We start from the raw sequence: 22,047 nt of genomic DNA, 5'->3' as shown, positions 1-22,047 counted from the left end.
ATGACATCATGGGATTTGTTGTTTGGGCAGAGAAGGAGAAAGACCTTGGTAAACTACAGCTCCCAGGATCCCATCGCACTGAGCCATGGCAGGTCAAATGGTGTCCAATGGATTGGATTCAACCATGGAAATACACCCTAAGGGCAGTTAGGAGATAATCCCAAATCAATCCAGAAAGTATACAACCCAATCCAACCCATCGAAAAGAAATACATCGAGTCTGTGATGATGATGAGGATGATGATGAGGATTTATTTATCGTGTCAGTCTTCTAAGTCAATGAGTCCTCTGTGTGCCCAGGAGGGAGTCTCTCACCTGGTCTCAGCCACTAATTGAGTTTCCGGGTTTTAGCCTGCCACTTTTGGACTCTTGCTTGCTGAGGTGTTCCTCTGTATCTCTGTAGATAACACATCCAGGCATCTCTTGGGCAACATCTTTGTAGATGGCTGACCCTCTCACACCAGAAGCGACTTGCAGTGTGCATGCAAATCTTTTCGGGACCAACTATGACAATAATCTCAATCTGTGCCCTGCCTCAAGCACAAAAGAACTGCTTAAAACTGCAGACTATGCAGTCGCTGTTGCCCGTTTTTGGTCTAAAATTATTCAGCTGCCTGTGACTCCTTCATTTTATCAGTTTTATACTTACAGTAGAGTCTCACGTATCCAAGTCTGGCTTATCCAAGGTTCTGGATTATCCAAGGCATTTTTGTAGTCAATGTTTTCAATGCATTGTGATATTTTGGTGCTAAATTCATAAATACGGTAATTACAACATAACATTACTGCGCATTGAACAACTATTTCTGTCAAATTTGTTGTATAACATGATGTTTGGGTGCTTAATTTGCTTGGATAAGGGAGACTTGACTGTATTTGTTTAGGCAATGCTTTTGGCAGGAAATAAATAAAATAAATCTCAATCAACATCATTCAGATGCTGAGATGATGAGGATGATGGAAAAGGAGGAAAAGATATCCAGTCTAGGATGATGATGAGGATGATGGAGGCGGAGGAGACATCTAGTCTAGGATGATGCGGATGATTATGGAGGAGGAGGAGGAGACATTCAGTCTTGGATGATGATGATGAGGATGATGGAGGAGAAGGAAGAAGAGACATCTAGTCTATGATGATGAGGATGATGAGGATGATTATGGAGGAGGAGACATTCAGTCTTGGATGATGATGAGGATGATGAGGATGGAGAAGGAGAAGATGGGATGATGATGGTGAGGATGATGGAAGAGGAGAAGACATCCAGTCTGTCTAAAGCAAGAAATGAATGTCCCTGAGTTAAGCTGCATCACGCATGCGCTTTTGAAAGGAGAGGGCGCCAAGGGCGGGCGGAAGCGGCTTCGCGTGCGTCGCCGGAAGTGCTCCGCCGCCTGCCAGCCGCGCGCGTTTTGAAAGCGGTCGCTAAGGCGACGCCAGGCTCGGTCTTTGGCGCTGGGCAGCTGGGAGCCGGGCCCTGAGGCGCCTGAGGGGCGGAACCGGAAGGAAGGTAGGGGCAGCCTGGATGAAGGCCCGAGGCCCAGGCGGGAGGCCGGCATGCCGCTCAACCCCAGGGACTTCGTGGAGATCCGGCCCCTGCCTTCCCCGGGGGGCCTGGAGCCTCGGGGCCTGCCCGAAGGGGCCACCCGGCGGCAGGTGGTCTTGGAAGGCTACCGGCGGAGGGTCAGGCAGCTCACCGGGCAGGGCTACTTCAGCCCCAGCGGGAAGCCCTACCAGGAGTTCGCCGGGCCCCTCTGCCTCGACCCGAAGAGGCTCACCCTCCAAGGCCTTGGACAGCTCCCTGCGGTAGGCCTCCGGAGGCTCCCTCCCGCGCCCGGCCTCGCACCGCCTTAGCAAGGGCTCTTCCTCAGGGCCTCTCTCTCACCAACAACACACCGGGAAGGCTGGAAGAATAATTAATAATAATAATAATAATAATAATAATAACAACAACAGAAGGGACTCGGGGCGGCTTACAACAAAATAAATGAAAACAATACATAATTATTATCCATAAAAACAAAAGAGCACAGGAGTGTCAACATAAATCTACAAACAGCTTAAAAGACTATGAAGCCCTCCTAAAACAGTACAGTAGAGTCTCGTTTATCCAAGCTAATGGGCCGGCAGAACCTTGGATAAACGAGTATCATGGATAATAAGGAGGGATTAAGGAAAAGCCTATTAAACATCAAATTAATAATAATAATAATAATAACAACAGAAGGGACTCGGGGTGGCTTACAACAAAATAAATGAAAACAATACATAATATCAATAAAAACAAAAGAGCACAGGAGTGTCAACATAAACAAACAAACAGCTTAAAAGACTATGAAGCCCTCCTAAAACAGTACAGTAGAGTCTCACTTATCCAAGCTAATGGGCCAGCAGAACCTTGGATAAGAGAATATCATGGATAATAAGGACGGATTAAGGAAAAGCCTATTAAACATCCAATTAGGTGATGATTTTACAAATTAAGCACCAAAACATCATGTTAGACAACAGATTTGACAGAAAAAGTAATTCAGTACTCAGTAATGTTATGTTGTAATTACTGTATTTACGAATTTAGCACCAAAATATCACAATATATTGAAAACATTGACTACAAAAATGCCTTGGATAATCCAGAACCTTGGATAAGCAAGTCTTGGATAAGTGAGACTCTACTGTACTTATATAAACACGAAAACCAGCCAATTCCTATGATCAGGGTATCCAGCATTATAAATTATAGTTCTAATAATCAACCATTTAAAGTCCTGTCTGACTGGGTGCTATTGTCAAAAGCCTACTTAAACAGCCAGGTTTTCAAGTCCTCCCTAAAAGTATGAGGGTAGGTGCCTGTCTGGCCATGTTCCAGAAGCAATCTCTCCTGACATTTTGCCCACATCTATGGAAGACATCCTCAGAGGTTGTGAGGTCTATTGAAAACTAGGCAAGTTGGGTTTATATGCCTGTGGGATAATGTCCAGGGTGGGAGAAAGAACTCTTGCCTGTTGGAGGCAAGTGTGAATGTTGCCATTGGTATTCAAATTTGGGCATGTTGAGAATGTGTGCCAAGTTTGGTTCATATCCGCCATTGGTGGGGTACACAGTTTTCTCTGGATATTGCTGTCCCGCTTCCCATAAAACAAACTTCAACAAAAATTGTAATGCAAAATACTGAGGTTTGGTCTCAAATGGACAATTGAGACCCATTAGTTTTACAAAAGATCTGCTTCTGGTGTACCTGAAAGTTGTCAGGAGTGGTTTGGTGATATGGATCAGGACAGTTGTCTGTATGGACACTCCTTGGAGGTATGGGAGTGGGGATTGCACTGCTCGCACCTCAACATTTGCCACTACGTTGTTGAATATATGCTCCTTAGATGTGACGTTGGTCCAGTTCTAAACAGCTCTCTTGTTCACAGCTGTGTTGTATAGTAGGTCCTCTGTATCCACTGATTGTGCATCCACGGATTCAACCAACTGCGGCTCAAAAATATTTGTTGTTCACCATTTTATATAAGGGATGCCATTTAACTGTGACAGTGTTTATAATGGGACATCAGCATCCATGGAGTTTGGTCTTCATGGGGGATTCTGAAAGCAAACAGCAATGGATATCAAGGGCCTACTCTAGTGTATTAAAATAAATTTGTTACCCCTAATGTGTTGACATTTTTGCCAACAGCTTTACCTTGTGAGGGCTTTGCCATTAAATGCCAACATTTTCCTTCCTTGAACACAGTATTGGTCATTTTAGAAAGCATTGATCACACAATGAATTTTCTGGCTTTTCCCAAATGTTTAAATGTCAATGAATTAATTTTCCTTTGGTGATTTGATACGATTGCCTTGACACTCGTGTATATCAGCTGTTCTCCTGCCGTTTCAAATCGGAAAAGCGAGGACAGTCTTGAAAGCATAGCGTTTCTCTTGAAGTCATCTCTGGGGTGGTAACTTTTGCCAGTGGCCCAAATGACCCCTTTCAGCATCACATAAGGACTGTCAAATGATCTGGTTTTATCTCAAAATCCGAACTTCATCCCTCTGGAGATGGGCCTGCTTTGAGCAGGCAGCTCTGATTCATTGACAACCGAGGGACGTTGCTCTCCCGACAGCCTTTTTGATTACCTGAGTGTTCCAAGCTTCATGTTAAAAGGTCTGGTCTGTTTCCTTCGCTGGCCCTGGAGGAATGCGAGCCCTCCTTTTATCTGTTCAGAGAGTGGATTGCTGTGGCAAACTCATCCGGTGATCCCCGTGGGGCGGCTTGTTGACTCGGTAAAGTAAAGAAAGGTGACTGCATTGTCGTCTTTTCTTTTTCTTTTTGGACGCCCTCCGAACACTTCTGTTCTTTTCAATTTGCGGCGACGCTGATGCCCCGGCCCTTTCCTGTCCTTGTAATAAGATTCCGTTGGGTAATTGTGTGCTCGCACGCAAAGAAGATTTGTAATGAGATGGGGAAAGCGGCGTCTCTCTGCAAACACACAGGCAAATGGAGCCCTTTGTGTTGACAAAAACTGCATTAGTGTTGTTCCTGTTCCTGTAATGGAAGATACACTAATCTTGCTATTAGTGGTTGCATGAAACCCTACCCTATAGTGGTTTTTATCCTGTTACACTGGATTTTACTTCTGAGAGACATGCTTAGAATTGAGCTATGCTTCTCTGGAAAATATCCATATTGGGAAGTGCTGGAGCATTGTTGGGGAAGTCCTGTAGGAACGTAGCACCCTGCTGGGTTAGGCCTTCAACCACTGATCCACCTAACTCAATATCATCTACACTGATGAAGAATCAGTCTTATTTGGAAATACTGAAGATTCAACCTTGGCCTTCTGCGTGCAGAACATATGCTCTGTCTCTCGGATGAGTGTTCTCTCTGGAAATGAATAGATAGGAGGAATTTGTGGTGGGGTTTTGCTTTGTCTTTCCTTATCTCTTCCCCTCCTGGTGCCTCAAGAGGAATGGACAGACATCGCTTTTTATACCCAGCCAGAATCCTAGGGTTAGGCTAAATTACAAGACACTGTTATTCCAATCACAGATAGTGGAGTCTTCCCAAGGGTTTAAATTCCCCAGTTGTGCCCAAAGCTGTGGGGTATGAAAAAGTGTGTCGCCGAGCTCAGTTCATCAGCATTTGGCTGAATCTTGAGATCAAGCCATTATATCAGTGGTGGAAAAATACTCCAGTGTTACATTGCCGTTGTCAGTGTCCTGGGAATTGCGATTACTCCACATCCAAAGTGCTATATTCGTGCCGATGCGTACGACAGCTCCCAAACTCCCTGATAGATGACACTGATGATTAAACCAATGTAAACCTGCAGTGTCAAAATCCCCAAAGGGCTGTTCTTGGCACTTGTAGGATTGTTATAAGCTGGTATATTTCTCTATTCATCACGCCGACAGCTTTGCGTTCTGTCTCCTGAACTGGAAGGCATGCCACGAGGAGAATAATGTTTGGAGCGGATGACAACTGAACTCTCGACTGGATCAGGGCTGTTTCAGTTGCTCATTGCAACGGAGCCTGGGCAACCTCCCTGACACTTTTGATCACTTGCGCCCTATAATTAAAGGCTGCCGACGGACGTCTGTTGCCGGAGCTTCGAACCGGACGGGAAGAATGAGCTCATTTTTAAACCATCTCCAGAGCTATTTCTAGTGCATGGCTTTGTCCTCCAATATGATCAAACAACAAGCCACAGCTGTTGGCAGTGGCAGTTATGTATGAAAAATGAGAAATTGGGGCATCTTTGTTGGAGTGTATGAAATCCATGCCTGGGTTTGGCTGCTTGCCCAACCATGTTCAACTGCTCCCCTCAAACGTTCAACCAAAGAACCTGCAGTCACAGTTGGCACACATTTTGTCCTTTTAAAATAGACTTCTGACCACGAAAGGTCATGGCTGGAACCATCTCTCCAACAGCGGCCCCAAACCTGGCACACTTCAGATGTGTTGGAATATAACTGCCACAATGCCCAGCCAGGACGGCCCTGGTGCACCTGTTCGCTTGCAACGAGACGGAGAGGCTCCAGGCCTGGAATAGGATGCGTGACAGGCCAAATGGGTGCCATTTTACTCCAGCAAAGGCAGGATTGTGGTATTTCTTGTGTGGATGCCAAGCAGAGAGTTGTAATTCCCATAAAATGACATGTTGGCAGCAGCGGCAAGTAACCATCATGCCACAACCGGTCCTGCCTCCCAGTGGCATGCAGTGGCTATGAATAGTTGCTTCAGCATAAATCCTCTACAGACTTGGCATGTTTAAGACTGTGAGAGGGACAGTGGGAGCCCTGAAGAGCAGCTGCCTCTCTTATTTCTCTCCTTTGGCATCTTCTCCCAGTGTGCCCTGAGAGTCGCACATAGTGCAACCAGCTTTGCAGGCAGACGATCCCAGGCCTACTCTTAGACGTGTATGAAATCATTGAGCTCTGGACAGACCAATGATCTGGCATGATGTCTGGAGGCAGGTTGGACAGTTCCTTGTCTTATGACTTGCTCAAAGCCATCCATTGAAATTCAGGTCTGAGCAGGGATTCAGCTCCATCCAACGTCTGGCATCCTCTCTCTTTGTGTTGTCTGCTCCATCACCTCCATTTCCCTGTTGCGATACCTGTGCCTCTCGTTTCCTTGGCAACCCATCAGGGAGCTTGGCATGTTGTGTCTTTGGGGGGCCTTCAAGCAACCCTCTCGCTGCAGGGGTTTGGCCCGTCACTCTCATCCTGCAATGAACCCAGGCTGCTGATGTATGCCCAGCGTTCGGATGATGCGGTGGGCCCCGGCTGCTTTGAGTGGCCAATTGCCCTTGCTGTGAATGTTCAGAAACAATCTAATCCACCCCCACCTCCCAACGATGGCACTGTCAAGTGAAAACAATGATTTAATGGCTGTATAACACGCCAACCCGGGGACTAATGGAACACAACCTCGAAATCGAAGCTGAGTGAATGTTTAAGGCTTCCCGACATTGCAATTATGAGACAGCCTCTGCCTGCAGCTGTCATTACAATCGCCAAATGTCAGGAGCGATTAGTTCTCTCTCGGAAGGTCAAATAACAATGGCGAGGACGCCGGTGCGCTGACAGCGAGCCACACCAGTGGGCAAAGCATGGGCCGCATGCCGCGTTCCCCTGACACCCTGCAATTTCACCGCCGCAATGTCTTCCATTGCGACTGTCAGCAGAACTTCTCCAGGGCTCCCTTTTGAGACAGTGCTGATGTTCCCATGTAATATATAATTTCGGGGAAAGAACACGCTGTCGTGCTCTCTGCCAAGCGATGAGAAGTTCCGGGGGCAGCCTTTCCCTGGCTTTTTTTCTTCTTCAGAAAGCCAGATGACTTGAGACGTGTCTGTAATGCCTGATGTGGTTGACAAGGCGAGCAAAGGTAAAGCCAGATCCCACTCCCTTGGGCTTTGAGCTACAATTTCTCCACCCCACAATATGCTCCTGTCCTTTCATCCCTTTTTTGCTTGTACAAATGGAAATGCAATGGAAGTGTTGTAGGTAGTGTTGGATTCCACCTTTGGAGACCAGGGTTCAAATTTCCACTTGGGCACGAAACCCATTGGGCAAGTCACACTCTCTCAGCCTCAGAAGAACAAATGTGGTCAAGAAGCGCCTGTGGTAGGTTTGCCGTGGGGTCACCATAAGCCATAAAAGAGGGCACACAAGAACTACAATTTATTAAAATGTTTTTATCCTAGGATCTCAGCACAGCCTGCACTGAAATCGGTTTCAGGCACTGAATTGCAAGAGCTTCAAAAGACTAAAAATATACTAAAAGACTTCCCAAGTTTGCAGTTTCCTTCACGAAAGGTTTTGCTGGCAATTTGGCGGCTGATCACTAAAGGGAAGGCATTTTCGAGCCAACCTTTTCCAGCCTGGAGGGCTCCAGATATATTTGACTGTGACCCCCATCCCCAGCCAGCTGGTTGGGGACAGTGGGAGTTGTACTGCAGCACGAACCATCTGGAGCACGTCAGGTGGGGAAAGCGGAGCTACGCAGCCGTTCTGGTCCCTTTCACCTTTTCCTGTCCAAGGCCCAGGCTGCTTTGCGCCAATCCAATCGCAAACGGGATGTGGTCCTTTCTTTATAAGCATCCCAGAAAGTGAAAATCTCAAGGGGGGATTTAGCACGCACAGCATTGGCTGCTCCCAAGCTATAACGGATGCAAAAGCAGTGGGAAGCAGAGGGCATCTGATGTGGCTCATAGTTTTTGACTTGCAGAATGGGGCACATCTCTAATCCTGCCTATTCTTACTCTGCTGTTCCATATGTTTGTCGCATCTTGCTTTAAAAAGGCATCCAAGATATTGGGAGCTTCCACATCTCAGGGCCAGCTCTTTCTCAGTTGTGTTTCATGCTAACCAGTTCACATCTCCAGGTGATCGCTCTCTTTTTCGCTTCCCATTCAGTCTTCCTGACATTCCTGGGCTTCCTACTCAACGCGCTATCAAGCTCAATTGGAATTTGTCATGTGCCATGTCTCATATTAAGGGTTTGAGGGTCTTGTCCCCATGAAAGGCTTGTTGGAAACATTGCATTAATTGCCTCCTGGAGTGTGTCCTAAATATCGGTTCCCCCCCCTTGGGGCTGCCTCCTGCGAAGTCTTGCCAACATTGGCTTTTTGTGTGTTTGTGTGTGTGTGTGGGGGGGGGGGGGTGTTATTTTCCAGATATTCCCTGCCGTTGTTGTGCCCATCTTTGTGCCCGCTTGTATGGCGGCATAAAGTGACTTGCGTGGTCGGCCTGATTATGTGTGACATTAAAACAAAAACAAAAAGGAGCACAGGCAACGCAGCCAATGTTTTCATTCTTCCGAAGCTAGACCAGCTGCTGTGTGAGGAAGTGGTGCCAGGAGCCCTGTCATGCCGCATTCTTCATCTTGTCAAGATTTGCGGCGTGTTTATTTCCTGCGCTGGGCACTGGTCTGACAGTTGGGCATCTAGGTTCCGAAAGCACCGTGTCCGGCCACTTTGTGGTGAAGTGCGACAAGGGCTGGGCGCATGTGTTTATGACCAATGCTTTGCCAGGGCTTCATGTGATCAAGGGCTCACCTGAGGAAGGCTTTTTTTCAAATCCCGTAATGCCAGAGGCTCTCGCTGAGTGGAAATAACATCTGTGTTATGTGCAGAAGGTCCCCGCGTTTCTAGGTGGCATAGGGGAAATTGCAGGAGTCACTCCCTTTTAACGTAGACAGTCCGGAGCTAGATCAAAGATAATTTCCCAATAGGTTATGGTGGGTTCTAAGAATTTGTTGGGAAACAGTTCACTTAAACTTGAGCAACCACTCCAAACATGGTATCCAATGTTGAGACATCTAGTACAGTTTCCTGATGAGTTATGGCTACTGCATACATTCAGAAAATTTTGCGAAGAAGTCTGATCCACATCCATGCAACACCAGGCACACTTAGACGTCACACACACATCCCAAGGCTTCCATTATTATCTGTATATCGGGGAGCCCTGTCCGAAAGCAGCCCAAACTCCAGCAAAATCTGTCACGGTTCCAAAGAGGACTTCACGAATGTGCTTCTGACAAAACAAGGTTTTTATGAGAGCGGCACTTCTATACCTTTCCTCTGGAGTGCCGAGCGGATAGATAGCCAGACCCTGAACAGGACCGATAAGGCGGAAACCTCGGCCAAGGAACGGAAGCGTTTCGTCTGGAACATGGAACAAATGGAAGATTGAGCAAGGGTTATCTTTGACACTCCTCCTAATGGCTATGGAAATGAGACAAACAAAGCCAAACCATCATCTTAGAAGCAGAAAGAAAAGCTCAGTCTGTACAATAGGGTGGCTTTTTTTCTCTTTTTGGCAGGTGGGAAAATGGAGAGAAAAGAAAGCCCTGGCTCATAGGAATACACAGGAGGAAAAATCCTGTTCTTTTCAGATACTTTGGCTGGGCAAGGAACCAAGGCTGGCTGCAATAATTCACGGAGTCTAAGCCGAAATGTAAGAATGGCACTAATTGGATTTATGCCAGGAACGGCACTTGCATTTTAATTCGGAAAGGCAACAGTCCAGAACTAATTTACTGCAAAGCGGTCCTGTTGAATTCATTGGAACTGCGCAAGAAGTAGGGGCTTTGCAGGTGAGAGGGATTTACAGACAGTGGCAGGTAATTGGAGGCAGTGGGAGAGGCCTGGGTGTTTGTTTTCGTGTCAGGAGCGACTTGAGAAACTGCAAGTTGCTTCTGGTGTGAGATAATTGGCTATCTGCAAGGACGTTGCCCAGGAGACATTGCCCGGATGTTTTGATGTTTTTACCATCCTTGTGGGAGGCTTTTCTCATGTCCCCGCATGGTCATTAAAGCAAGGTAGAAACCCAATTCAGATGTAATAAACCATGGTTTATAGATCTGTGTGTGGAATAAGGACTGTGCTGTGGAATTAAGGCTTGCAACGCAGTTCACAGTTTCCTTTTTATTTTCTTCATGTATTTATTGCAAAGCATGCGTCTTGCTTTCATGTTTGCAGAGATTGGATGGGCCAAAACTCACCATTTGGTTGCACCAATATAGCATAACTAGGGGTGAGATACTATCTCGAATTGACGCCCCAAAACCTGCATAATATCTTTTTTAATGAAGCTAGCTATTCAAGGAGGAATATCCAAAGAAGGGAATCGTTTTAGGGAGAGGAGCCTTCTGTGTCTTTGGGTCGAAGCCGACTCGAAGGCAGCGAGCAACAAACAGCGACCGCATTAAAACGAGAAAACAAGAACCACCTGCATTCTGTTTAATTTTTATTTGCAATCTCAACAGAGCAATTTCAGTCCGATCATTCAAATGAAAAACCCAGATTTTTCTTGCTCTGGGCAAAATGAGAAGTATTGTATGGAAGCAATTGGTGCTGTTAGTGAAGGAAGCGGGGAGAAGCGTGAAAGGCAATGACCGCCCTGGGAGTCCATCTGAACGGTGCCTGTAAAAAGCAGTTTTTTCCAAGGAAGACGAGCATCAACCTGCCAAATTCCAAGGCAGTTTCAAGACGACGGATTGCCTTTATTTACAAGTGGACGCCTTCATTTCTACAGAGCTGATGGTTCTTTTGCTGCTGACCCAGGAGGTCCTGTCCTGTGGCTGCCTGACAAAGGCACAGGGCCCAGATTTGTTGTGATCCCCGCCTTTGTGTCTGAGGCCTTTAAAACAGCTTCTCAAGGAGGAAGACCAATGCTGTATTAGGCAGCACCAGGCTCCATCTAGTGGTGCTCCTCTCAGGGCTTGGAGAAGTTACTTTTTGGGGTCTGCAGGTCTCCCAACCACCCTGAGCAAAAGCCATGTAAGCTGGGAGTTTGGCGGACCCTCGTCTAAAACATACCTTCTCTAGAGACTAGTGTTTGGAGTCAACCCTCTTTGTTTTTGACACCTGGTTGGCTGATCAGAACAGCTGTGGCTATTTTTGACCTGGTCTTTAGAAGTTGGTGAAGCATGGCTCCCCTGGGGAACATCATGTGACCATAGTCCATGCTGCCGCACCTTCTGATATCCATCGTTGCTCCAGAGTCAGAAAGTGGCCCACAACTGACAATACTGGAATCCTAGATGTATTTCATTTCTCCCTTAGAATGTCATTTGGTCATGGACATCCCAAGGTATCGCGTCATCATATCCAGTGGATGCCATCAATACTGACAATACAATCCCTCTGTCTGTGGTTGACCCATGACACCCATCTTCCCTCCGTGTTTGCCGTGCAGGTTGGGGTTGCTGGGCATTGTCTGGGAGGTCGATATGTTCTCCACCCTACCTTGACGTATTACAATACGGAGACTAGTATGTTAGCACCGCCACATCTGTATGGGTGTCCCACCACCACCAGAAGGCCATTGGTTCTTAACTAATGACTCCTCTTGCCTTATCTTCTAGGAATTTCTGAGAGAGGAAGCCTCCTACACAGACAGCATCAAGGCAGATGATTCTATTAGACTGAAGAAGCCAAAACCAACAGAAAAGGTAACAGGTTCACCAAGTGCTTGACTTAAGCCAGTGGTTTCCCAGTTGGGGGGCAGCTTCGTTTTGGGAAACTAGATAGCAGGAAATGGATACACTCATCTGCATTGAATTTTTCATAGGGGGTGGAAAGATAAGAAGTGGCCATCCCAGGGAAGGGCTTCTTGCATTTCTGCATCTTTCTGTCATCCTCTGCAGGCACCGAAAAAGAGTATCTCGAACTTTAGAAACTTAGAAAAGGATCTGAAGAACCTCCACAAGGAACTTTTGCACACAAGGTAAGAAAGATGATGTTTCAACTTATATCAATGTCCAGACAAGACCCGTTCTTTACCATTAGACCTCAGAAGGAGGAGAGCCACCCCTTGTTTTGTTTCCATTTGTTTGTACAGGAAAGAATTAAGAGTATAGTATTCAAATGTATGTAAAGACAACGGAGCTTGTGTTTTCACTAGACTGGCATATGCAGAGGGATGCCATACATCCACTGATGCCCCAGAGGAGACACTAGAAAGATGAACAGAGCTGGCTTCAATTGACACCGAGCTCCATTTGTATGCCCCTTGTATGCCACAGCTCCTTTGGTCTTCATTCCCTCATTAACTTGAGCGTTAGATTAACGCTTTTGCAGCACAAACATCAAACGTGGGCCCAAATGTCATGATTTACAGCTGGCAGGCCTTTAGTAATGGCCTCCTGCAAAAATAAACACTAACAAATGATCAGTGCTACCTGTGGAATGGCACACAAGCATTCAGGCCCATCGCTCTTGCTCTTAGCGTAAAGTCTTTAAAAGGCGTTTCTGCAAAGGGTTATCGAAGTAAACAACAAAGAAGGCATGTGGTGTATTGATAGGAGCAGAACAGGGCCTTGGTCTGCCCAAATATTAAGAACTGAGATCTTTTAGGGTTTCCATTGTTCACAAAGTAAGTGAGGCAATTGTGACAGAGGCCTAGAAGGCGAGGTGTGGTGTAGTGTTGAGGTCAAGAGCACATTGGGAGGATCGGAGTCCAGTGGTGGAATGATGAGAGCAAAGTCTCATCTAGGAGCTATGGGGACATCTAGAAAGTCTCCACATATGGCACCATAGCTGCAAGAACAAATGGAGGTCCCCATGTTTTGTGGGACTGGGGAAGCTTCCCAAAGTCAGATCAGTGGAGTATTGCTATTATGCTCTCTGCGTATCACACTGCCTCCATGTTTCCGATTGCCCTGCCAAGTCAGGCCCGGGAACTTGCACTGAGAGTCCGCCAGGCCTAAATCCCTCTGCTTTGCATCTTTCGGCCTTGAAAGCAAGGAAAAGGAGAGGGGGTTGGCCTTTGAAAGTCCATATCTCTCCTCTGCCACCCCGTGGCTTCCATCCTTTGCTCCGCACATCTGGCTTTCTTCATAGCCAGAGGAGGGATGATCGGAGGGTATGGAACAGCAAGAAAGAGTGCTTCCGCTTGGGACGCTGGCATTCTCTGCCAACTCTCGTTGCCACTGTCGCAAATGCTTCATTGGGCCAGTTGCTTGGTTACAGGTGCTCTCTTGCCATCTTTCCCCCCCTGCTTTGGCAGCAGTTGCTCTAATTGGCAAGCTTCTTGTGCCGCCATGACTGGAGGTTTGCAGAAGTCTTCTCAAGGCAGAAGAGGAGAAAACTTTCTTCTTCCCCAATGACAGCTCCCATTAATTAGACAGCAGACAGGAGCAGACAGCCAACGGGGCCTGTGGATGGGAAGAATATTGCCCGTGCCATCCGTCTTGGAAGGAAGCTGCTATTTTCAGGGCTTGTCAACAGCCCTGCCTTTCCAGGTTGTTCACCCGAGACACACCGCATCCTGTGGCAGAACTCCATTCTTTTTCATACCTGCCGATCGGAGTTTGTCGTTTATGTAAACATGATTGCGGACATCTTGCAGTCTCCGATAGGTGTCCACATTGTATCGACATTGACTCAGGGAACACTACACAACCTACATACAGAATAGTAGCTATGCAACCGTAATGCAAAGTGTAGGACGCACAGCCATAACATAGCGTGTGCAATGTGCGAAGGTGATTTTCCTGCCCTACTTGACTTATCCATGTGTCAGAACACCAAGCATAGAGAGAGCAAAGGCTTTGCTTAATTATTATAATATATTTTATTCACACGCAGACTGTCCAAGGGTTTCTGTGCTAAGACCAGTTGTCCCCAAGTCAAAATAAAGGAACTGGAGCTTGAGGCAAAATCTGGCTACGTATTTGTTTGCTTGATAGCCCACCTTTCTCCTGGCACAGACAGACCCACGCTTCAGACGAGAGAAAGGGTTAAAAGACCCACATCATTTGATGTCCTGCTCAAAAATAAGTCTCATGACATTGACTGAACTTGTTCCCAAGGATGGGAGACATTGCAGCCTTTGATATGTGCCTCTTCCCCCACCAAAGACATGGATCAGGCCTCATTAATTTTGGAGCTAAAAGCCCGACTTAATACCTCTCTCATCCTGCTTTACAATTAAACAATCACAAAAGGGTTTGAAATAAGTGAACACGTGCACTCTTACAGTCAGCCTGAAAAAGCATGTTTGCAGTCAACTGGCTTGCTTTCTGGTGGGCGCTTTCCTCTGTATTTTGGTATGGCGCGCGGCTGACCTTTATCTCTATTAATTTAATCTTATAAAGCCGCCCGAGTATTCCGCCGCAGAAATGATTAGCACTCCAAAGGCACTCTTAATTTTCCCACTGACAAAGATATTGGTTTACAAGAAAGACATGCCCTTTTGTCGGGAAGGTGGCGGCAAAGCCGTGTTGTGACTCACAGTCGGATGGAGCTCAATTACCGTAATAAATGCATTCCAAAGTTCACCACAAAACGCATTTGCATTTTAATGAACGCCTCGTACCTCCTCGCCGCATTGGCGGTAACGGCTAATTTTATTAAGTTGCAACGGGAAGGCAAACCTTTGAAACGCGGGTTTGCAAATGAGAAAACATTTGCTTTTGTTGCTTGTGGAAAACATGGAAAGGCCTCTTGTTGGTGCTGTAGGCCCAGGATCAGAGCTTTGGAGACAGGGATGCAATCGTTAATTAAGTTTTTCATTCTGATGAAGATGAAGCATCGCTGCAGTCTACGGTTGCAAATAGATTAAGGCAAAGTCTTCCAAATGTTGGTCTTCTGGGACTTCTGGAAGATGAAGTTCCAAAGGGCCAAGGTTTGGAAACCATTGGGCAATGATGTAGTGTTTCCAATGGGCTCCTGACTTGAGGTAAGAATGAGGGACTTTGTTGGTCCTGTGACTGTACAAAATACCTGAACTCCAGCAGGATCCAAATAAGTGGTTGTCTTCATTCCACCCTTGGTTGGGGTCTACAGCCACTCCCCAAATTCTCCTGATTTGCGAAGGTTGCCTTCAGAAGGACATGGATGATCAAGAAGCTCTCCGTAGATGCTCCCACTTTGAGGTGGTCTTTAGCATTCCCTTTTCCAATGCTTGGTAGCCCCCAAAGGATGAGACTTGGTATACGTGTGCTCCTTTACCCCTCTTGGATGCCTTCGGGGTCGTCACCCTTGCGCTTGTTTTTTAAACAGTCATTTGATCAACACCGTGAAGCGGGGCCGTGGGTATTTCTATACACTCCGCAAGGAAGACGAGGAGAGGAAGAACACACTCCTGATGGAACAGCAGAAAGAAGAGGAGAGGTTGCGGACCGAGCTTCAGCCTCCGAAACCGGTCTCATCCTCATCCTCCGATGAAGACGAGATCGACAGGGATTTAAACGAGTACGTCTGGGGCAATTTGGTTTCCAAATGCAACCTCCGTCTTATCTGATCCCATTTGGGGAGCCTTGGCCCGGTTGTCTCCCTTTGGCTGCGGTCAGAACAAAATTGGGGCAGATGGGTCCAGGGAAAGCTGGGGAGAAGAGAGCAAAATTGGATTGGCAATGCCGAGCAAAAACAGAATGCCCTTTTGTTTTCTGACAGCTGTCTTTCTCTTCCTTCAGAATTTTTCTAACAGAGTTTCCCTTTCGGAGAGATACGGAGAAGAAGAAGAAGAAGCGGTTCATCCAACCTTTCACCCCGCTCCACAATGGCCTGCTGGCAAAAAGGCATCCCAATGCACGCTAGTACGTTCCAAGGCCCGGGAGCTGCTCACCCGGGGTCTCCTCAGTTATGGTGTCTTGACATTGTCGAAAGAAAGAGCATCCCAACCTTCTCCGTCCTTCTTTTGTTTCCGACAGCGAGTCCATGTTCCGCCAGCTCTGCGTCCTCAACTGGCTGCTGGAAGCGTTGACGCTTGAGCCCACCTATAGCATGAGGCCTCTGATCACCTGCTGGGATGCAAAGTAAGCGGCAAATGGGCCAGGAGAGAGACGCGGGGAGCTGGGCTGGCAGGAAACTGTGAATATCATGCAGTTGGGGAAAAGGGACCTTCAAACCCCACACAGTTTAGCTGGGAAGTTTGCGTGTGGTGATAGGTTTCATGAGTGGGTGGCCACCTCCAAGGCAGTCATCTCTGTTCCGAAATGGAAACCTGAGAAGCTGGCCTGAAAGCCATACCATCCAACTACCCCAGATCCCAGGATATATGCAAAGAGGCAGTGGCAATGGTTGGAAAGGTCCCTGGCACATGCTTCGAGTCAGGGGCCCTTACTCAGGCGCTTGGCTTCTCACCCTCCAGCCTTGCTCTTCAACGCATAAAAACCCAGTGGAAAACTCATTTGCTCATCTCTCTGTAGGGACTACGGAGGTGGGAAGAGCACCATGAAAGAGATCAACCGAGAAAAGATCCTGCAGTCTCGATGGGAGCACTTCCTCACCCACAACACAGTAAGTGGATGTATTTGGAATGCCTTCTTCAAATGTTTTATAGCAGGCCTGGGCAAACTTGGGCCCTCCCTCCAACTGTGGACTTCAACTCCCACCATTCCTAACAGCCTCAGGCCCCTTCCTTTCCCCCCTCAGCCGCTTAAGTGTTCCTCCCAGGCTGCCTCCTCCTAGGCTTCCTTGTGCCTTTCTCTCAGGCCAAAAGGTTTGGCCAGCGGCCGCTTTTCCACAGCCAGGGCAAGAAGGTGGCCCGGAAGCCCGTGGCCCGGAGCGGCTCCAAGATGAGCGGCCTCTCCTCCCCGCACAGCAAGACCACGCTGACCAGCTCCCCGACGCCCGGCTCGGAAGAGGTGGCCCACCTGGCTTCCGACAGCGCCCGGGACGTGGAGGACATCGAGTCCTGCTACAGCAAGCAAACCAAGGAGGAGGAGGAGCCCATGAGCTACTGTGAGTCCACAGCGGAGAAGCCACGACTTCCCCCAAAACAAAGGACGCCGTTTGGGTAACGAAGCCCCAACATTCTCTCTCTCTTCTGTTTTGTTTCTCCGTAGACCTGCAGACCCTGATCCAGATTGTGCACGAAGATGTGGCCAAGAATTTTAGCAAAGCAAATTTGCTTTTCAACATCAAGCGGCCCTAGTAAGTTCCTCCCATGGGTTTAGAAACTGCGAGGGGGGGGGGGGCGTTATGTCAGCTGTGGACTGGCTCTGTCTACTCACAGCAATCTGGTGGTGCTTCTTCTTCTTCCCTTGCAGTTCGCACACTGTGTCGACCCGGTCAGAGCCAGGGAGCGAGGTGTTTGTCGGGACGCGGGTCAAAAGGTAGGGATGCCATGTGCCTGGGGGGCATGCGACATCATCCACCCATGCACTTCGGGGTCACCATTGCAGTCTTCCATTTGGGGACTCCAGATTTATTCTGTTTACTTTATACTCTCAAGGGATTCCAAGCTCAGCCACACTCTGTTTCCCATGAAGTAAAATTGTCCATTGCCCTAGGGATATGCACAGGAGCTGGTCTTTCCTTGTCAAGCCTTGGCACAGCAAGCGTCATGCCATACTGAGTGAAAAAAGTAAAGCAGGGATGGGAACATCGTGGTAGCCAGTGCAGATAGAAACTAATATTTCAGGACTTCTGGTAAACCTTAGTGTCTTGGTTGCGGTACCAGCAGTTCCTTTGACTGACTGGATTGCTATAGAAGATAGGTGTCTCTCTGCCATTGGGTTTTTCTCAGCAGTTCCCCTCTGTCTTGGAGATTGCTTCATTTGAGGATGGCAGACGTGTCTTTGCCAGCTCCTTTCAAGCCAAGATCCCTCCTGGGTTGGAGGAGCCATGGCTCAGGCGGCATGTTTTGCTTTCCAGCTCCGCTTCGTCTTCAAGGGACGACAGGGGCAGCCCAGGAGCCATGAGAGAAGGGACCCCGGCGGAGCAGAGGCTGAAGGGGTAGGTTGGCTTCCGGCATCTGCATTGAGGTTCTGCTCTCAATCTGGTCTCCTGAGCACCATCTCAGTCCCGTCATGGTCTCACTGGGTGTGTAGAACGTTTTGATGACTTTGGCTTGCCTCCTTGTTCTTGAAGTTCTCTGTTTAAAAGCCTCCTGGTCATGGCATCTTTTAAGAGGGCCGAGTTGGAAATATGCAGAGATGGACACAAACGATGGCCCACGTTCTGGATGTTGTTTGTTCAGAGACTCCTGGGGAGAGGAAATGGCTCCTTTGTTGGTGTCTCAGTCAGGGCCGTCAGCCCACTATTATGTGCATTTCCTCCTTGAAGGCTATAATTCTGCAATCACACTAAAAGCTGCAAAAAGGTTCCACAATTGCTGTTAAAATACAGGATGCAATCCAGCCCAGCGCTTAAAATGGTTGTCATGGGCCTTCACGTCCATTTCCAATGTATGGCAGCCCAAAGGCAAACCTGTCTGGGGGGGGGGGGGGGCGTGTCAGAGCATGAGTTGTGAATTGGTCACATGTGTGGCCTTCTAATGGCATTGCCCTTGACAGCTAAGACCTCCGAGAGCCCTTCCCTTGGAGTTTGAATCCAAATCTCCACACGGTTATTATTGGGAGGACCACTTGGAAATTGGCCATGATCTGGGTTCCACTCCAGGCATCTAACTCCACCCTCTGCCTCGCTTCCATTCTGCTTCTAGCTCCTTCATTCGGAAGAAGGAAGAACTGTGCAACGAGATGAAGAAGCACTTTTTTGAGGTGGCTCAGGAGTGCGCCTTCCGGCTTCACGATCAGTTGGACATCCTAGAAAGGTACATCAGACCTTGGTCGTAGGAGAAATGACATCCTATGTATCCCATGTCGGTGGGCCACGTTGGTTGCCGTGGGTCCTGTCTTAAATGTTTGGGCCAAGACTCTGTTTTGTTTCATTTGGGTAAAACGCACACCTTCCCTTGGCAGGAGGAGGGAGGAGAGGAGCATCCAGAAATATATGTGCCTGGGCCGCCTCAAGAAGTTCCGGAAAGACGTGGAACGAATGAGGCAGGCCACCGTGGGGAAGGAGCCGGTTCAGGACGCTGAGGCCGAGAACTGGTAAGGAGTAAGGAGAGGGGCAAAGGGCCCCATGGAGAAAGGAAGGCAATGGCCCAGGAAGGCAGGAAGGAGAGGGGCACTGTCTACGGGGCCAAAGGAAACCTTTGCCTAAAGCGTGACAGTTCTACAGGCATCGGAAGGGCCACGGCCTGTGATCCTGAGCTTGGAAATCATCCCTTGTGAATGTCAGCTGGGAAATATAAACAGAAAGTGGGTGTTTTTGTCTGTTATGTTTTCTGCACATTGATATGTCTGTAAGTCATTCACTTATGTTATATGTTTGATTATCTGTTTGCTTTTTCTGTGTTCTTTCTCTTTAATAATAAACTTCAATAAAAATAATAAAAAGAAAGAAAGTGGGGTCCTTCCTACCCTATGTCGTGATTCATTTCTTTTGACTTTTAATGTAACTTTTAAAATGTTAGCCGTAGGGTTTTGAACCCTTTGTTTCTCGTCGCGCTTCCCAGGTTTTCCACTCTGCTGGCCAAGATCCCAGCGGACGCCAGGGAAGATCATCGCACCCAGAAGATCCTGAGGAAGCTCCAGCGCTTCGCCAGGAACCCCGACCTGCGCATCCGGCCGATCACTTTCCTGAAAGTGTTGGGAGGCCTTCGGATCTGGGAGATTTGCTCTCCGGACGTCTCTTCGGCTGTGCAGGTAAGAGGCGTCCCGCGGAAACCCCTCAAGGCCCAAGCTCACCCTCAGCCAAGGTGGCGTGCATGCACTTAAGCAAACCCGCCTTATCGTCTTTTCAGATTTGAAGGGTCCTAAATCATCTTAGCTGTGAGTTCGGTCTCCCATCTTATTTGATCTGTATCTGTTGACAGATCACTGGGTAATTTAGATCAGTGTGGATTTCTGGTGCCAAAGTTTGTTGATAACCAGAAAGATGAATCTCAGGGTTGTAGGAAAGACACCCACAATCCATGCCAGAGCCAGCTTCCTACCAAGACAGCTGCCCCTCTGGAAACAATTGCTCTGCTCCACCAGTGCCGTCCCATTTGTTTTCTCTTGTCTGACTCTCCTTCACAGTTTCTGCGCGAATATGTCATCCAGATGCCTGCAGAAGATTTCAAAAAGTGGCTGAGGTCTCGGGTCTCGATCCCGAAGCCACACAGCGCCCCGCCGGCAGTCTGAGAAGACAACACAGCAAGAGCCAAAGAGTCTTTGGAGCGAGACAGTTGGCACCGACTCAAAGAGGCAGGACCGGAAGGCAAGGCCCAAGCGCTCCCTTACGGGGCACCCACTGCTCATTCTCACCAGAGAATTGAACAGCCCAAGTTCTCCCAAGTTGTTTTAACGTTACAGTGTTGAGTTTCTAGGTGTTTGGTTTGGTGTGTGTGATGGGGGCAGTGTTGTGCCTCTTTCCAATTGAGTGACCTGGTCGATCCTTGGAGTGATCAGCACCAGAAAAGGTCATTGTTAGATTTCTCTCCGTTTCCTGTGTTTACATATTACGGTCTTTCTCTCAATTTCCTGTGTTATGTTCATTAACGGTTTTGAAAGTTGCTGACTTCTGATTTATTAAAAACTGCAACTACATGGTTATGTACTTTGCAGTCTTCTTTAGAACAGAAATAGACTTCATATCATCATCATATTATTATTATGAGGATTATCTATACCCCCCTTTTTCTCTCCACAAAGGCGACTCAAAGTGGCCGTTGATCATATGATGCCCTGTTGATGCACTCCCGATTATGTTTTGAAGAATGGAGGATTTTTATTGAGTACCTGGGCACAGATTGGGCCTCCTTCACTATGTGCCAGCCTATGTCTTAAGTTGGCAAGAAGGACCTAAGTACGAAATAATGTTTCAGAGTTGGACTGGTGGGAGATGGGATCCTAGGGAAGCAGGTACACAGGACCATAATATGGTCACAAATCTCGGTATCTCTCTACTCCACAAACGGCAAAAGGGGAGTCTTGCAGAAGCCCAGGCTGAAAATAGCTCCACTTCCAAGAGCTTGGAGTCACATCACTGAATTCTGCAAGCAAAGAATGGTGGATTTTTTTGTGAGTGGCAGCCAATCCATATCAACCGACATCAGAGCAAGTGGGTTGGAGGGCTGAAATAATACTCTAGCACCAGAGTAACGTTCAAAGTATTTTTTATTATTAAACTGCCAATCAAACAGCTTGCTTTTCATCCCCCTTTTGCCTCTAAATTTCCAAGGCTCTTGAAATAGTTTGATTTGCAGAAGCGTCCGCCTTCAGAGCCACAACAAACCGCTTGACTTTCCCAGGATTACAACCCCCACTTGATGCAGAGTAGAAACAGCGCTTTGAGCCCAGAGAGGAGAAACGCCCACCGAACCAACCACCAAATTTCCAAAAAGGGGAGGGGGAAATCCATTCTTTTTTCCCCACCTCTTTTAAGCAGAACTCTAATTAAGGCTATTCTGGTATATTTCTTTATTAAAATACTTGGAAGCCCTTTTCCCTTAAAGTCGGCTCCCATCAGTATTAGCATTTTCAAAAATAAAAACGTCTCCGTCAGGTTTGTAACTCTGAGGCCAGTTGCGGCGGGTCCCAGGGCGGGCTTGGCTCACGTCAGGATGGTGTCGTCAATCTGTTCAAAGGAGTCGGCTTGGCTGGCCAGCTTCTTCAGGGAGCGGCGGCAGCTCTCATTCAGCAGCTCCAGGCTGGCGGCATCCAGGATCCTGGAGACAGCCTGCAAAAAAGGGCAAAGGATTCACAGCGAAATTCAGGCCTGGGTCGGCTTTGGCCCATCGCTGTGTCCTGAGCTCAGAAACAGCCCTGT

General features: G+C 47.8%; 2 protein-coding genes across 2 annotated transcripts in view; one reads left to right on the top strand and one right to left on the bottom strand.

The window, feature by feature from the left end:
• Positions 1-1,511: 1,511 nt before the first annotated feature.
• On the top strand, positions 1,512-20,825 carry ccdc60 (coiled-coil domain containing 60). The gene is made up of 15 exons (XM_008118666.3): positions 1,512-1,801; positions 11,865-11,951; positions 12,147-12,226; positions 15,505-15,696; positions 15,918-16,040; positions 16,155-16,259; positions 16,653-16,743; positions 16,938-17,187; positions 17,292-17,379; positions 17,496-17,561; positions 18,103-18,183; positions 18,893-19,003; positions 19,152-19,283; positions 19,751-19,940; positions 20,316-20,825. The coding sequence occupies exons 1-15, from the start codon at positions 1,553-1,555 to the stop codon at positions 20,418-20,420; spliced, it is 1,950 nt and encodes a 649-aa protein (XP_008116873.1). The 5' UTR covers positions 1,512-1,552; the 3' UTR covers positions 20,421-20,825.
• Positions 20,826-21,377: 552 nt separating this feature from the next.
• gcn1 (GCN1 activator of EIF2AK4) overlaps positions 21,378-22,047 on the bottom strand; it is a 31,007-nt gene continuing 30,337 nt past the window's right edge. Inside the window, exon 58 of the mRNA XM_003225994.3 lies at positions 21,378-21,957. Within this exon, the coding sequence (XP_003226042.2) occupies positions 21,832-21,957 (126 nt within the window). The 3' untranslated portion in view covers positions 21,378-21,831. The remainder of the gene's footprint in view (positions 21,958-22,047) is intronic.

The sequence above is a fragment of the Anolis carolinensis genome, chromosome X (assembly GCF_035594765.1).
Source record: "Anolis carolinensis isolate JA03-04 chromosome X, rAnoCar3.1.pri, whole genome shotgun sequence".
In the NCBI taxonomy this organism is placed as follows: domain Eukaryota; kingdom Metazoa; phylum Chordata; class Lepidosauria; order Squamata; family Dactyloidae; genus Anolis; species Anolis carolinensis.
This window is presented reverse-complemented; position numbering and strand designations above follow the sequence as displayed.

What these genes read in the sequence shown, in the direction of transcription:
- ccdc60 (XM_008118666.3), top strand. Translation starts at nt 1,553, where the DNA reads ATGCCGCTCAACCCCAGGGACTTCGTGGAGATCCGGCCCCTGCCTTCC. An exon ending in GCGGAGCAGAGGCTGAAGGG is followed by an intron (nt 18,184 to 18,892) that starts GTAGGTTGGCTT and finishes TTCTGCTTCTAG; the next exon opens with CTCCTTCATTCGGAAGAAGG. An exon ending in ACGTCTCTTCGGCTGTGCAG is followed by an intron (nt 19,941 to 20,315) that starts GTAAGAGGCGTC and finishes TCTCCTTCACAG; the next exon opens with TTTCTGCGCGAATATGTCAT.